The 17,780-nt window shown below is 43.8% G+C and overlaps 1 protein-coding gene across 1 annotated transcript in view; it reads left to right on the plus strand.

The window, feature by feature from the left end:
* Positions 1-17,780, plus strand: part of LRGUK (leucine rich repeats and guanylate kinase domain containing) — a 144,427-nt gene that overhangs the window by 105,837 nt on the left and 20,810 nt on the right. Inside the window, exon 22 of the mRNA XM_047095254.1 lies at positions 13,302-13,441. Within this exon, the coding sequence (XP_046951210.1) occupies positions 13,302-13,441 (140 nt within the window). The remainder of the gene's footprint in view (positions 1-13,301; positions 13,442-17,780) is intronic.

The following is a 17,780-nucleotide window of genomic DNA, read 5'->3' on the forward strand; positions in this document are numbered from 1 at the left end:
CAGAGCTCCGCCAGACCAGGATGAGGAGTCAGGGGAGGCCGAGGGCACCCTCGCTCTCCCTCCGCCATCTGAGGCTCTACAGGAGTCTGGCCCAACATCCCTCAGCCCCCAGAGAACCCAGGGTGAGGAAACGGAGTCAGCCAATCTGCCACCCGACGGTGCCCATCATGAGCCTCCGAGAGACCCTTCCCACCCTAACGGGGCCAAAATACCGGGACCACCTCTGGAAGATTCTCGGCCACCTCCAGTGGAGGGATCCCCAAAGGCAGAATTTGTTCGGGTCAGCACTCCTTACCCAGAAGTGTCACATCCTCAGGACTCAACAGATATCGAACAGACCCAGGGCAGGGACAACCCAATGACTTTGCTCCCCAGAAGCCGGCTGGCTCCCACCAGGCTGCCCCAGCCTCGGGTCCTCGCCCCGCTCCAGAGTCGGAGGCCCACACCCAGACTCCTCTCACCCAGCAGGGAGGAAGCTTTCGGAACAGCCTCAGACCAAACCGTGACTCCCTCGTCGAGGCCTCCACTAGCTCAGGAAGGAGACCCCAGTAAACTTCCTCCCATCAGCCCTCCTCATTCCAAACCACCACAAAGTCTGAGTCCCCATCAGGACCATAGTCCTCAGCAAGTCCAGGAAGAAAAGGTCAGGGAGGTGAAACTCCCTCTTATCAGTCCCCCCGTCCAGGAGCATGCACCGCAGCCCGTCCCCGATCCCCCCGAGGAAGAGGGGACTCGGGCGGTTAGGCTCCCGCACATCCCCACCCCCTTCTCCGAACAGCAGCTGCCGCACGACACGGGGGCTCACCGTGATTTGAGGCCTGCAAAGGAAAGGCAGGCCCCCAAAGCAGGCCGCTCCTCCAGCAAGAAGATTTCAGATGTGCGGGCCTTACCCCCAAACCAAGAGCCGGTGCAGCGGACAGGAGCTAGGGAAAAAAACCTCCCTATCCAAAGAGAGACAATTAAAGGACCAGGGCATCCGGAAAAGGTACCTCCTAGAAGCCATCAGACAGCCTTGCAGCCAGAATCCCAGAGTAAGCCGACTCCCGCAAAGGTACCCCATCACCCGAACCCTAGCCCTCCTCAGAGTCCTCAGGGGACCCAGAGAAGAAAAGTCAACGCGCCAGAAATTCCTGAGCCACCCCGCGCTGAACCATTGCCTACGGATCCCCAGTTCCAAGAAGAGAAACAGGGAAAGGTGCATCATTCCAGGGAAAAGGCCCGTGCCAGCCTCCCCCCAGATGACCCGGTTCAGGAGGTAGCGGGGTCCAAAAAAGGGCCATCGTTGAAAAGGAATTCTGAAGGATCATCTCAAGGAAATAAAGCCACCCTCAGCGGCAGGCAACCGCACAGGGGTCCTCTCCAGAGTGCAGTGTCCTCTGTAGGGTCAAGACCAGATGATTCTGCTCCCAGGGAGCATCCAGGGAGAAGAGAAGAGCTTCATACGAGGGGAAGATTTCAGAAGAGAGAATCGCCTTTGGACTCCCCAGGGCAGGCCGCCAGCCAGCAGCCTGTCAGAGAGACCCGAGCCCATCGAAGGCCCAGTCAGACCAGAGAGAGTCCTGTCCGAAGGGATGGTGCCTCCAGGCGGCAAGCCAAGGAGAAACACCCCGAGAAACACGGGGGAGCACCCAAGGACAGAAGCTCTGCCGCAGCCCAGAATCGGGTGTCTGCCGAGGAGCCGGGCAGCCGCAAGGGGAGGCCGCGAGCTCGGGGCAGTCAGAGCAGCAAGGTTTAAGCCATCCCCGGAGCCACTCAGTAAGCGTGGGGTGGGCTCCAGCACCGTCCCAGCCGCTGGGTTCTTAGTCTGTGCGTTTGTGTGCCTTTCCTGTGGCTTGCCATTGTAGTCCGGAAGGGCAGCCCCGAGAGTGGGATCCACCGGCCAGTCGTGTCCCTGGGCCAGCCGGAGAGCTGGTCCTGAAGGTTAGGGTCAGCGGGGAGCCCTTGTGTCTACACTCCTGTGAACTCCAATATGCGTGCCGACTCTGGCTGAAGCAATGTCGTGTGGCCATTACGTTTTGTGTTACTCATTAGGAAACTTCACTTCTGGACGAGAACATTCTTGCATGCCGCTTGCATATTCGAGGGGTCCGGGAGGAGAGCTCCGAGAAAGGGAGCCTTCGCAGTTTCTGGGTCTTTGTCACTCCCGCAAAGATTCCAAACCCACAGTTAATTTGTGAGCGTCTTCGAAAGGGCAGAGGGGCAAGTTCTTTACGCATATGACATGGCGATAGATGAGAGCTTCAGATTTGCGTTGGCTTGTGTTACCTGAAACTTACTTTTGTTTGAAATGTATTTCAAAATGAATACCTTCCTTCTCTCCCTGAACAGGAACCTCATGTAAATTAGCCCCTGGCTTCATTATGCCAAACCACCCGGTTGAATCAGCTAAAAGCGTTCCTGGGGAGAAGATTCAGGGGAATCACTTTTTCTTTAACGACTCATACCATCAGCAACGGACAGGAATCCAGCCTGAGCCAGCTTACGGGAATCTACTGGAAGGGAGTGGAATATCTCCTACCAGCAGACCGTGGGGAGAACGGAGGTGCACCAGAGCCTCCGAGTGGGGACAAGTTATCGAACAACCCGGACTCCTGTCATCTCCCGTATTTTCTGTCACCGACTGGACTCTCGTCATTTCTCATTTCTGTTTCATGGCTGGGAACATAGCTGCCAATACCTCTCAAATTTTACATCTGGTTTTACACCTGGCAGCTCCCACTACTAGAAAAGGATTAATTTACATGTTCCTTAATCCTGAAATTTAAAAAAAATTCAGCGAAAGACAGATGGGCCTGGCTTGAATTAAATTAAATATTCTTAAATTAATCGACTCTGGCCAGAGACAGGGTGACATACATGTAACCGTCAGGCACTCCCGCCCCCTGTCAGGTATACGGAGGCTACATTCCCAGAAGACGGTAATTGTGACCAAAGCAGCCAACCCAAGGTTTAGCTCCTAAAAAGTTGCAAAGATATTTAATGAGCGCTTACTATGTGTGTAGCAGCATCCTAAACTGTGTTTGGCATCCTGTATTTAGAAAATACAAAAATTTGAGGACTAAATGCCTGTAGAAATGGTTCTTATCATATACACAAGGTACGTGTCCACACTGTCGTGTGCACGCCAAATATTATTTCAAGTTCAGGAGAGGACATTGATATTTTTAAAATCCAGGATGCAGAAATCCTCTTGGAAAAGCCTCTGTTATACCAATAATTACAGTTTGATTTATCTGGTTTGTCAAAGATGACAGTAATTAGGAATTTTTTTAACATGTCATAACTTTTATTTAGTTCAGTTATCCAAAACGTTGATTGAGCATCTACTATGTGCCAGACACTATGATAGTTGCTAGACATAGTGGGATGATAAGGACACTTCAAGGAGCTCTTTTGTCAAGGGAGACCTAAGAGGGTCAATGACAACACCATGTGATCAGGACACTAGGAGGCCTCGCAGCATGCTGGGCTAGGTTTAGGGTCCAATAGACAGGCAAACCCATTTATTAACTTTTCCAGAATGTCATAAGGATATCAAGAAAGGACACTGGATTCAGCCTGGGACGTGAGAATTGGATCAGAAAACACTTCCAAGAGGAGGTCCTCTTTCAGCTAAGTCATCAAGGTTGCAAAATGAGGCTGATGGGACAGAGTGATGGTTTCTTAGAAGAGGGAACAGCGTGTGCTTAAGCATGGTGGTAAAAGCAGGCACAGCGTTTCTTATAAGGACCTGGATGTCAGGAGAGCGGTAGGTATTGGTAGATCCAAAGGGCATTTTGCGCTATGCTAACGAGCTTGGAAACTTGATCTTCTAACGAGGGGGAGCCATTGAATAGTTAAATTTTTATCTTAGAGGCATGTGTCTAGACTTGGTATAGAGGATAAATTTAAGGTAGTCAATACAGAGGGTAGGAAGCACGGCTGGGAAGCTATTGCAATAGTCCTAACAGGGTGGTAAGGGCCTGAAATAAGGCACTGTGGCAGGAATGGACAGATTGAGGAAGTATTTGGATTGGACCCAGGAGGAGGACAGATGGTAAAAGGGAGGTAGAAAAAAAGGATAATTACCCCTTTTTTAATGAGCTGTGAGTGGGGCATTTCAGAGACACCCACCAATACCTCACTTAGGTGAGAACTTGAGAAAAATACTAGGTTTTCTCCTTGGGCAACTGGTTCTGAGGCTCCTTAAGCATTTGGGGTTGCATTTTTTTTCTTATTTTTTTTTAATCTTTATTTATTTTTGAGAGAGAGACAGAGTGTGAGCAGGGGAGGAGCAGAAAGAGAGAGGGAGACACAGAATCCAAAGCAGGCTCCAGGCTCCGAGCTGTCAGCACAGAGCCCGACACGGGGCTCCAGCTCACGAATCGTGAGATCATAATCTGAGCCGAAGTCGGACGCTCAACCGACTGAGCCACCCAGGCGCCCCTGGGGTTGCATTTTTATTAGTGTTCTAAAGGGAAATGAGAAGCCAAGTTTCCCTTTGTTTGACTTACAGGAAGCTCTAGCTCCCTTCGCGGGGTTCATGATGGTTTAAGTTTTGTGTTTTGTTAGTATATAAAAGTGTCCCAGTTCAGTGCAGCTGGGCAGCATTGTGTTTGTAGTCCGAGGAAGGGAGTCAAAAAGATCATCAACTCCTCCGTGGTGAGCGGTTTTTACTGAGTGTATTGACTTTCTCAGTGTAATGGAAACCTCTGGTTTTTAGGTGTCTAAGAATTGTCATGTTCCGTCTACATTTACAGGGCTCGTATCACTTCTACTTGCTATATTCCTCGGCAAAATGATCTCTGGGAAAACAAAAGCATCGCGAGCATTAGTCACTGTTAGCTAATACAATCTTTAGCTTTTTCAGGGAAGTCTGGCACCTAGTATTCAGATCAACAGAGATAATAATAATAGTTCCATTGGGCATAAGAACCGTCTGCGAATATGTAAGGAACTAAATCAGTTATTTTCAAGCCTCAAAAGAGAATTGGGCAAAGGGTATGACTGGGTAGTTCAGAAAAGAGGAAAGAAAAATGGCCAAAATAAATGTCAAAAAGTATATAACTTCCACTCCTTCTAGAAGTTAAAACAAAGTTTTGGGGGAATACCAAACTGGCAAAGATGGAAAGCAAATTAATGCCTGTTCTTGGTGAAATACAGGGTAAACACACTTTCCATATCATCACGGAGAAAGTAAATCGGTGCAACTTTTGGGGGGGCCGTTTTACAATATCTGTCAGAGCCTTTAATTTTTTTTAATATTTATTTTTGAGAGAGAGAGACAGCATGTGAGTGGGGGATGGGTAGAGAGAGGGAGGCACAGAATCTGAAGCAGGCTGCAGGCTCCGAGCTGTCAGCACAGAGCCTGATGCGGGGCCCAAACTTGCAAACTATGAGATCATGACCTGAGCCAAAGTCGGGACACTTAACCAATTGAGCCACCCCGGCGCCCCTCAGAGCCTTTAAATTTTGACTGTCTTTAACTTCGTAATTCTAATCTAAGACTTACCATCGGGAAGAGATTGATGTAGAAGCATCGTTAATGTCTTTATAATGAGATCTGGAAATAGTCTCTATACTAAAATCTGGAAATAGTCTAGTCATTTGAGGTTTGTAAAAATAAGTTATGGAAAAAAGTTCTGGAATAGCCTTATGCGAGGATGCTATTTGCCATCATAATCATGTTGTAGAAGAATATAGAGAAGAGTGCAATATTTGTTCCAAGATTACGGAGAAAGCAGGTTAAGGAGGTATAGCCAGTATGGTTCCAGTTGTTAGCTCTGGGTTGTTGGATTAGTGGTCATCTTTATTTTCTCATTTATGCTGTTTACTATTTTCTAAATTGCCTATGAACCTGTGTTTATTCGGAAAAGGTTATATAGAATTAAATTCACACATATGAAAATCTGTCGTGTGAAAGAGCAACCTTATGTTCTATTTCAATCTGGCGTAATGAAGAACTTTCTAGAAGTTAGAAGTCATGCGCAAAGGAACAAACAGGCTTTCTCTAGAACTTACAGGCTCTGTGCTGGGAATTGTACAGGAAGCCTCCGTATGTTGGTTGGTTAGTTGCACTGGATAAAATCTAAGGTTCCCTTTTTGATATGATCCATTTACTACAACTGGCTTTTGTGGCTGGCTCTGAAGAACCCAGCAGTCTCTCTTATTGAATACAGGGCTTACTACTAGGAAATCACACACAGTTAGTACTCATTAGAACAGTGGCTTTCAAACTTTCAGATCCAAAATCCATAACCGGGAATAGATTTTACAATATCATGACCTACACACAGATGCACGTAGGAGACAGAAGTATAAAACATCCTCACTACAGTGATACACCCTGATATTTTCTGTTCTCCTCAGTCTTCACTTTTCAAACTGCTGGTCATACGTAACCTACTAAATAGATTCTATATTCAGGCTGCAACCTGCACTTTGAAAACCCTGAGGTCTCTGGAGCTCTGCTCCGCTGCTGTTCCTGGAGGCTGTTGACCAGATGCTTCCCCGTGAAGTGGGATGGGTTGACATGATTTCTGCGGAATTCTCTCTGGGACAATAGCAAGGATCCAGTGTATTGGCAGTTTTGCTCTTTGTCAGTAGTAGACCCCAGAGAAAATGTTATCCAAACTTCATGTGCAAAAAAATAAATTCTTAGGCAAAGTTTAAAAAAAAAAAAAAAACCTCCAAAAAAATCTCGATCAATAGTGTTTTCTGCACTAAGTACTTAGCTGACTCCCTTTCCTTTTGCTCCATGACAACCCTGAAATCATCTTGTTAACATAAAAGATGCCCCGAATTCCACTTTAGATAATTGCACTATTTATATACTACCTAGCACAATGTGTTCATAAATGAATTTAATTAATAGCTTAGTTCAATGTGAAAGACATAATTCTGGAAATCACTTTTCTTTATTGACCAGACATTCAAAAAAGAGGAGAAAAGCCTAACCATTTCCTTGTGTTGATGATAGATCAATGATGTCAGACCACCAAATCTGGTTTTGAGAGTGCAGGAAAGATAAGCAAAAGCTGGAGGCCTTTTTTTTTTTTTTAAAGTTTGTAACCTTAGGAATTCATAAATCGACACTAGCAGTCAATCGTTGGAAATTCCAGCACTAATACAATCTAGCGTTGTGACCTTGGGCAAGTTACAAAGTTCTCACGTAGGGACAGTAACGCTACCTACCTCAAGATTATTGTGGGGATTGAATAAGTTCATATATTGAAAACCAACGTCTGGCACACAGTAAGAGTGTGTATGAGTGTTAGTGTTAACATGGAGGCGGGAAGAACATTTTAAATAGCATTTTATCATGAATTGGATTTAAAAACACTGTTCAAAGTGGGCAGAAATATTTGGCAAAAAGGATGGTCTTCTCTGAAAATCCTTTAAAAAAAAAAGACTTTAAACAACCTTGATCGAATTAAGGAGCTTAAACAGAATTAGAATAATATTGGGAAGAAGCAAAATGTAACTGAGATCAAGAGATTCATGGGCGTTAACACGCAGCTTGGAGAAGTGTGTTTAGGGAAACAACAGTTCTGAGCTTATAATGAAATTTACTTGTGATACACACATGAAACACTTTTCATAGCACCTGGCCCATCGTACATGCTCAATAAATGTTTTTTTTCATATCAGATATGAACTTTAAAAAAAAAACTTTATTGTCAAATTAGCTTCCATACAACACCCACTGCTAATAAATGTTATCTATTATCTTTACTGTTGTTATTTCCTTATTGGTAAAATCAAAGCCATTTATATTCTATGTTTCAGTTTGGTTAGACAGTAAATGCTGTCACGTTATTTGACTCAGAAATGGACTACCAGAGTGTAGGCGTTTTGTTTGCCTTTTGTAGTAGGTTGAGACAAAGACTGACTTCTACAAGCTACTCCATCCAAAGACCTTCAGTTTCCATGGACAAAGAAAAGTAAAGTGAAGAAACCCCTCCCCCCAAAAAAAAGTCTTTCCTAGAGGAATTGACCAATGAAGTAACATCTTTGAAAGAGTTGTTCTTCAAGGATGAGCCTTCAGGAAGTACCTCGCACTTAACAGGAGCTGGAGCGTGGAGTTGGGTGGAAGTCCCATCACCAGCCTCATCATCAAACATCATACTTAAAGGAGAAGTCTTTCGTGTGTATTCAAGCTCCCTGAAGGTTTCTTTCCTATTTCCTGCTTCTCCTTCCTCTTGCCCAAACGCTATACACATGCAGATCTTATGTATCATGTTTCCACTCTTGAAACTTACCACAATAAACTCATCCAATAAAAACAAAAACAAACAAACAAAAAACCCTGGGGCACCTAGGTGGCTCAGTCGGTTGAGCACCCGACTTCAGCTCAGGTCATGATCTTGCTGTCCGTGGGTTCAAGCCCCGCGTCGGGCTCTGTGCTGACAGCTCGGAGCCTGGAACCTGTTTCGGATTCTGTGTCTCCCTCTCTCTACCCCTCCCCCACTCATGCTCTGTCTGTCTCTCCCTCTGTCAAAAATAAATAAACATTAAAAAAACTAAAAAAAAAAAACCAACCCTGAAATTCAGGGTACTATTGTCCTATGTTTTATTTTAAGTTTATTTACTTACCTTTCAGTAAGCTCTACACCCAACGTGGAGCTCAAAACCTTGAGATCGAGAGTTCCATGCTCTTCCCACTGAGCCAGCCAGGCGCCCCAGTTTTATGTTCTAATCAGGACGTTCTAAATACAGGATGCAAGTGCTGAGTCCATTAGTTCAGCTGTACTGAGGAGGTTTGAAAGCGTGAAGTTCAATGTAAGGAAACATTTTACTTTGTACCTCATTCTCTCTGGGTGAGAATACACATTCACATACTTTGCTTTGTCCTGATACAGAAGCCGCTCCCTGTTTAAGTCACTGATTATTCCTTTGACTGGAAACTGAAGAAAAGAGCACTTGACTGTTAGAATATCTTAATAAGTATATTCATTTTACATGAACATCATTACTCTACTTCCTTAGACTGGGATGGTAGCTTCCTACTATAAAACCTCATTTTGCTATGGAAAATTATTATGGGTACCGTGTGAAATGACTTTCTTTTGGTTGCTTTTATTCCTTTCTTGGAAGCACAGGTAGACAGGACTTTCAAGATTTAATTCTGTCCTAGAAAAATCGCTTTTTTCAGAACATTTACTTTTGTGATAATACTTCCTAATGAACTGAGATTTTCTTTAATTTTCCACTACAAATTATGTAACTGTCTCATTAAAAATAAATAAATACTGTATCACAGGTTATTTTGCTTTAATTTGGTTTTGGCCTTTTTTATGGTTACAGATTTAAGTATTGAGACTGTTACAGTGATTTTACAAGTATTTATATGTTATGTATGTGTATGTATTTAATCATGGTAGGGATATATTATTCTTGTTAAAAAATACCCTCACTGTTACTAAATAAACATTTTTTTAAAACCCATTTGAGTGGGGGGAAAAGATGAATGATACTGAAATCTGGCTGAGAACTTTTGTTTGAAAATTAAAGCCTATCAGGGCACCTGGGTGGCTCAGTCGGTTAAGCATCCAACTTCGGCTCAGGTCATGATCTCACGGTTTGTGAGTTCGAGCCCCGCGTCAGGCTCTGTGCTGTCAGCTCAGAGCCTGGAGCCTGTTTCAGATTCTGTGTCTCCCTCTCTCTCTGCCCTTCCCCTGTTCATGCTCTGTCTCTGTCTCAAAAATAAACATTAAAAACAATTTTTTTTAGAAAAAAAAGCCTATTTCCAAGACATACATTTCTTTTTTTTTTAAATTTTTTTAATGTTTATTTATTTTTGAGAGAGAGGGAGAGACAGAGTATGAGCAGGGGAGGGGCAGAGAGAGAGGGAGACACAGAATCTGAAGCAGGCTCCAGGCTCTGAGGTGTCAGCACAGAGCCCAACGTGGGGCTCGAACCCACAAACCACAAGGTCATAACCTGAGCCGAAGTCAGATGCTTAAACCAACTGAGCCACCCAGGCGCCCCTCCAAGACATGCATTTCTAATTGTTTCCAAAAGGAGACAAATTCTAGTGTTGATTCATTTTTTCCCCAAGGTCTCGTTTAAATGTTAAAACCTTTATAATGTAAAGTGTTTAGTCTCATATTTTTGAACAGGAAAAGGACTTAGTTGTTTTGCTCTATAAGTAATCTTATGAATGTAGAAAAATTGGCCATTAAAATAGGGATTTTTGTTTCTCAAAATATTCACTGTCTGATCCCCACATTCTAATTTTATTACTCTTGACATGGCTCTGTGCCAGTAATGTCAGATCATCAACATTTTTAATTTTCTCTTTTATGCAGTAAAAGCCCTTGTTTAGTCTATGGGATGATATGATACTAAATATATACTCAAAATGCTTTATTCTGAGGTACATGGCTCCCATCGCATTTGTTATTTAGGTTGGATTCTATGCTTCTTTTAAAATTTATGCAAATTATTTTAATTCACTTGACTGCAAAGGGATAGAAGTCTAAATACAAGGTCTAAGCCACTTAGAATTAATTTGAGATGTACTTCTGGTTGTTCCGGGTAATTCATTTATATTTTCCTGCATTTAATAATGATACTAATCCATAAAATAACTTTAAAATCTGTCATGCATCATTGAATTCAGTTGTGCTTCATTGTAGGTGTTAAAATTAACCTTTATACTGAAGAACTTGGTTGTTTTTATGGACTGTATATATAGATTTAATGTTGCCTCAAGGTTGTCTTTAATTTAGATACTTTGAGGAAGATTATGTTAAGAAGAGTTGTTGCAAGGTGTTATGACATTGGTAATATACACATAGATATTAAATTGCGAAGCAGGATCTCTTAAGACATTAGAAACTCCTTTAAGAACTGTATGGAACTCTTCATTATAGGAGTTCCAAGTCATTAAAGTGGTGGCATTACAATGTAGTTTAATAGGAATGTAAACACATTATCGTTACCCAAAACGTTTGATTATTGAGAAACCATAAAGCCATTATATTGTTGAATTGTCGCTACATTGTATCATCGGATTGAACTTAACTTGTTCACACACCATAATACAGATTGCTTCCCTCTCAGAAAGGTAGAAAAAGGAACCCTGACATTAATACTGTATTTTGAGCAAGTGCCTGTGTGTATGTTGTGTGTATGTGTGTACACACTCTCGCGCGCGCGCACACACACACACACACACACATATGGTAATTTTGTGGAAATTACCTCAACGAATATAGCTTCTATTTAATTTTTATCTTAACTTTTCTCAAATTCATCTGGTCTTTTCCACAATGCTCTCTTTCTTAGGGTCCCATCAGGGAACGAGATCACTCGCTCTCTCTCTCTCTCTCTCTCTCTCTCTGGCTCTGGCTCTCTTTCTTTTAAATGAACACAGGATCCAACCTCTCCACCCCACTTTCTCCCTCTTGCTTCGGCCATGTCGATTTTTTTTTTACTGTTATTCAATTATGTTAAGCACGCTTCTGGGTCCTTATACAAAGCACCTCTTTCTATGTGAGATGGTTTTGCCTCAGCTACTTGAATGCTTTTCCTGTGATTTTAGATCGCTGTCCAGATGTCGCTCCTCTAGAGAGGACTTCTGTGACCATCATGCCTTCTCTCACTCTGTCCCCTTATCTGGCTTCCCGTTGCTTCGTTGCACTTCTTAGCACCTGACGTTATCTGATGTGTTATTTGTGTCCAATATTAGAATGTAATTCCCACAGGTCAGGACCTTCTGTCTACTGTTATATCCCCAGCCTCCAGAGCACTGTCTGGTACATGCTCAACAAATATGGATCGAACGGCTTTTCCATCATGAAGATGTAACGAAGAAGACTGGAATCCTTCGGGCATAGACTTGCTCATTCATTGCACCTCCTGAGTCTCTCACTCGAGGCAGGTGCTGGGGTGTGGACCTTGAGCGTCCCCTATGTGATTACTTGCACTCATCTGCAACAGCTTTTTCCTTATTTTATTGGCACACGATAGCCACACAATTTGGTAGGAGTTCGAGTTCAGATTCCATACCAGCATGCAACACAACACAGGATCAGAGGCCTGATTTCCCCCAGGTGTTTCCACCCTCGGTCCAGGTGACACTGGTCCAGGCGAGACTCTCTGTCTGAGCACAGTCCCTGGGTCTGTGGGCCAAAACTTCCAGATGCCCCCTTTCCAGCTCCCCCCCCCCCCCCTTATCAAAGAGCCCAGGTCTTCTGCACCAAGAACACGGACTGGCCTCCCTCAGTCCCCGAAGCACTCCGACTTCTTGACATTGATTCCCACTCTTTTGACTTGGGACCTTTACCTCCAGCACGAGGACATTTTTCTTCCTTGGCTTCTCAGCTTCGCTATGTGTACAAAACAAGTCTCTTGTTGCACATCATCTAGTGTTTTGTTGTCTCTGGGTGAGGAGAACTTCCCACGTCTGCTCAGAGCAGACGGTGGACATGTGGAAATCATTTATTTTAGGATTTAAAAAAAAATTAATGCTTTTTTTTTTTTTTTAAGTTTATCTATTTTGAAAGAGAGCAGGCCTGAGCTAGCATGAGTGGGGGAGGGGCAGAGAGGAAGGGCAGAGATTCTGTGTCTGTCAGCACAGAGCCCAACACGAGGCTCAATCTCATGAACTGTGGGATCACGACCTGAGCCGAAACCAAGAGTCGAGACGCTTCACCAACTTGGCCACCCAGGTACCCCTATTTTAGCATTTTTAAGGCAATATTCCTGAAAGTTTTAATGTTTGTATATATCCAAAGGCACTTACACTAAGGCTCTCTATAGATGAATGGTAATAAAATTTTAGCTTTATATTCTAGGTCGCTGGACATTCTAATGTTTTAAAGGAAACTTTCAGCATTATTTATGAGTAAATTCTGTTAAGCGGTGACCACATCAGTATCCATTGCATTCTTTTTTTTTAAGTTTCTTTTCAGTATTGCATGCTTTATTTTCTTCTAGCCCTTTAGAAGAATTTTGTTGAATGGAAAGTAATTATCAGTGTGACTTCTCAGTTACATATCTGGAAGGTATTGTATGAGCCAAGGTTTACTTCAATGCCCTTTATATGCCTGCATTGATGAGCACTAAGTATACTCCCAGGCACGTCTACTAGGTGCTGTGGCCTGACTTTATTATATTCAGTGATAACTATTACCTTGTTTTCTAAGACATATCTGTAATTGTCTCACTTTTCAGGTTGAAATGCACAGACTTTCAATATTTGGTTTTGCTGTGTTTTAGACCCATCCAGAGATAAGGCATTTCTCTTCCTTCAGAAAGTTCCCTTATCTTACTTCATGCCTTTGATTTTTAAACCTTGGTTCCTTCTCTCCCAGATGTGGAGACACCCCAGCTGAAATCTGAAGAGGCTTCTAGCAAGCTCACTGCCACCAGTTTGTGTGATTTCCTGGATGCTACAGACAGAAACTACTTTGTGAAACTGTGGGCCAAACTTTCAGCCAAAAAAACCCCAGTGGTAAGGAGGGGTGGAGGGGTGGAGGGGTGGAGGGGGCTGGGCCCCTACTGAACACTACACGGGTCGGGCCTGGAGGAGATTTGGCATTTTGAGACCAACTTTCGCCGAGGTTCTTCTCTGGTATCGGCTGAAGACAAATTTTTGGCCTCTTTCTACACTTGTGAGAATAGACGTGGGCTCTACAAAGGGCATCCAGTGTGGCTTTGGTGACTACCTTTCCCCAGCTTCCCAGGCAAAACTCAGCTCTCCTAGTTACAAGAATAGAAAAAGCGCTGCAACAGAATAAACGCAGTGAAATACGCATTTCGAGAGAAAATTCGCTTTCTTGTTGGGGTAAGTTTCTGAGTGTTGTCGTGCCAAGCCTTCAGAGCGAGCCCGCTCAGAGGCCATGGTGTAGAAGTTTGCAGCACACAAGCCCGTCATGTGATTCTACCCCAGTTCAGTTCTTGGACAACTCAGAAAAATCAGTGTGTGCGGGAGTATGGAGTGCATTGTTGGCTCTGCATGGAAATTAGGTTGTGCTCATTTTCCACCTAATAGTTTCATAGGACAATCTGGGAATCTGAAGAGGCCTAGATCATGGCCACTGCCGTCATCACCGATTCCACAGGACTTGGCTTTTGGTTGTCAGGTCCTACTTTGTTTTTCCTTAAGGCTAAAATGTTCTTCCTCTTCCTCTTTTTAGTGTTTGCTTATTTACTTTTGAGAGAGAGACAGAGAATCCCAAGCAGGCTGTATGTAGCGCAGAGCCCGACACAGGGCTCGATCTCACAAACCGTGAGATCATGCATGACCTGAGCCAAAATCAAGAGTCGGAGTCTCAGCTGACTGAGCCACCCAAGTGCCCCAAGGCTAGGCTGTTCTAAGCAAATAATTATATCACGTTCTAAAGTCAGAGGCGCAGACAGGTCAAGAGAATCAGACTGGTTACTTCAGACGAAAAGTCTCGGGCTGCAGTGTATACAGGCGTAGCTCTGCAGCCTACTTGGATTAAGTCATAAAATGACAGTGTTGCGGGTACAAGACACAGATATCCATTCAAGTCAGCTTCAGTAAGAGGTCGTTCCATATAAAACACATGAACGAGTGGATTCACGGTGCGTCACGAGCACGGATGAGGTATAGACCTCACAGGAGCCGACCAGCGCTAGGATTAGAAAGTGAGGCACTGGGGTTCCTCCGCCTTCCAGAGGCATCAAGTTCCTGTCATCTCTGCCCCTGTTTCTCTCTCCTGTTGTCTTCTGTCTCCTAGCCAGCCTCCTCCACTCACTCAGGCTTCCCTCGCACATAACATGAACTCATTCTCACGCACACCAGCCCTGACTCTCCATGGCCTCTTGGCTGTGTGCTCACAATTCCTGGCCACTTCTCTCTGTCTCTTGAATTTGTATTGTAGAAGGCAAGAGAACCTAACTGTCCAGTCACCTGGGGCAGGGCAAAAGGCACAGGTATGGATGAGGGCTTTTTAAAAGGCACAGAGGGTGGGTGCACTCCAAACATTTATAAATAATAGGAATTCACTGGGGCGCCTGGGTGGCTCAGTCGGTTAAGCATCCGACTTTGGCTCAGGTCGTGATCTCGCAGTTCATGAGTTGGAGCCTCGCGTCGGGCTCTGTGCTGACAGCTCGGAGCCTGGAGCCTGCTTCAGATTCTGTGTCTGCTTCTTTCTCTGCCCCTCCCCCCACTTGTGCTCTGTCTCTCTCTGTCTCTCAAAAATAAATAAGTTAAAAAAAAAAAAAGGAATTCGTGTCATGAGACTTAAGTGCAGGAAACATCATATTTATCCAAAATAGATTAGATCTGGAATTGTTCCCATTCACCAGGATCTGTGGGAAGTCAAATATCAGTCATTAGCAGCCGGGATCACGCCCATTCTTTGGATCAAGTTCAAGGATCTTGAGGTTTACCCCATCCTGGAAAATTGGGGAAGAGGAGTTACCTCCTCTCTCTCCACGAGGAGCCTACCAGCCTCGATCCTCCCATCCTGGGAAATCCAGCTCTTTTCAGCTCAGTCTACCCCTTTCTCTCTGCCCTTGTTATCCTGTCCTTGGATAGTATGATTTTATGCTTGTCGGGGCTTAGATTTTCTTTTTTTTCTTCTCTTTTTTTTTAATGTTTATTTTTGAGAGAGATAGAGCTCAAGCAGGGGAGAGGGCAGAGAGAGGGAGACACAGAATCTGAAGCAGGCTCCAGGCTCTGAACTGTCAGCACAGAGCCCGACGCGGGGCTCGGACCCACGATCTGCGAGATCATGACCTGCGCCGAAGTTGGACGCCCAACCAACTGAGCCACCCAGGCGCCCCTGGGGCTTAGATTTTCAAATGTATGTTCTCCTTTGTGTCCCCAGGACATGGCGTATCCATAGTGTAAACCCTAGAACACAAATCCTTGGCCGTACTTACTCGTTCATGATGGGTCCATGTCCTGGGAGCCGTCACCAACCGGCTCGCATCCCAGTTCTGCTGTCCTGCCATAACAACCTCACACACACGGAGGAGAAACTCACACCCCAGGCTTCATTAAAGATAGCTTTTGTCTGGTCAGGGGCACTCAGGTATTTAGGAGTGAGAAGAGAGGGTAAGAAGAACAGAGCGGGGGAACCCCCCCTCCACTATGTGTTCTTAGCTATAATTCCTGGCCAACGTGTCAGTATGAAATTAATGAACAGTATGGAGAAACTGGAGAGGGAAGGATATGATAAAAAGGCAATGTGAGGGTAGAAGGGGCCACCTTGGTGGTGGTACAGGGAGAAGGGGTGCAGGTGTTACCTACCACTTGTGGTCAAAAGGAGCCTCGTGAACTTTTAGCCAGGTCGTTCCTTACCTGCAGTCACCTCCCTGAGAAACCACTCAGCCCTGTAATCTAGAGCATCCGTGGTCTGGTCTGGAACATGTATGGTGTTAGAGGGTTGGCAGTGACCCATCCAGGATGGTAACATCGCTCAAACCCCTTGCAGCCTGGAGGTTCTGGTATCTTTTCCGTGGGAGCTGGTAGAGATACAATGTAACAATAGCTTCACAAAGAAGCAAATCACATCCCCCCACAGCCAACAGCTACATTCTTCAGAAATACACACAAAATACTAGCAAAATACTAAACTATGCTGTCATATATACGGGGCGAATGTGCTTAAAGTTATTTTTAGTGCCTTATTTTCTTTTAAAGCTTATGAATTCAGTGCTATTTTTAAATTGTAAGCATTTATCAGATTTTAGGTTATTAACCTTTTGCACGGCTGTTAACAATGCAAAAGGAGCAACACGACAGCAGAAGCCTATAGAGATGTTACCATGTTATGTTAGAGAACATAAATAGCCCCTACACACATTTGTAATTTGGAAAGGGCTTTCATGTAAATGATCTCCCATACCTTTCACTGTAACCTTTTGGAGAAGATGTTGTTTTTCCTCATTTTACTTTCCCAACATAAATTTCCATGTATTTCTGAAGCCTTTTTTAGTGGATTGAAGAAAGTAATTGCAACTTCCTGTCAAAAACCTGTATCGTAAATTGTTCAAAAAAAAAAAAAAGTAGAAATTTTTGTGCTTTTTTGGTGTCTCTTAACTGTAGATATAATGTGTTCATATTCGCCTTTAGAAACTGTCAAGGAGCCATTTCACAGTAATGGATAGGTGGAAATTTCCTTTCTGGGTCCTGTTTCTCTGAAGCTCCTTCCCTCTCATGTTGAAGATGGTGGTCTTCCTCTGTGCTCATACCCACCCAAACTCTCCGTGCACACGACGCCTTTCTGTCTCATCCCTGTATTCAAGTACTCCACCTTTTCTTGAGCACAGTTTCTAACTGCAAGGTGTGATTACAAAATTTAAGGTGGATTATCTATGTTAATGTGAAAGACAAAGCAATAATATTGCTAGAAGATAAGGTAAGAAGATATTAATGACTTTGAGGCAGGTGTAGATTCCTTAAATGTAATACTAATTACGAAGGAAGAGTTTAAACGTTTAAAATGTTGAGGGGCATTAAAATTAGAAACTTTTGTTAATTAAAAAAAAACAGTATTAAAGAGAAAAAAAGACAAACGACACAGAGGGAGATGATATTGATGATAATCAAAACTGGCCAAAGGCTTTTATTTAGAATATATAAAGAACTTTTATAAACTATTAAGAAAAAATGGCTCAGGGAAGAATCTCTTCACAAAGGATAGTATCTAGATGGCCAATAATTAGGTGAAGAGATAGGCAACCTCATTATCAGGAAATGCAAATTATAGCCACAGTGAGATACCACTATGCATAAACCAGAAGTGCTGAAATTATGAGCTGACTGTTGAGATGTGGAGCAGTAGAAATTCTTGTAAGACAACTGATAGAAGGTT

This window comes from Lynx rufus, unplaced genomic scaffold, assembly GCF_022079265.1.
Source record: "Lynx rufus isolate CCGP_SWC_20201006 ecotype Redwood Valley unplaced genomic scaffold, mLynRuf1.p SCAF_4, whole genome shotgun sequence".
In the NCBI taxonomy this organism is placed as follows: Eukaryota; Metazoa; Chordata; class Mammalia; order Carnivora; family Felidae; genus Lynx; species Lynx rufus.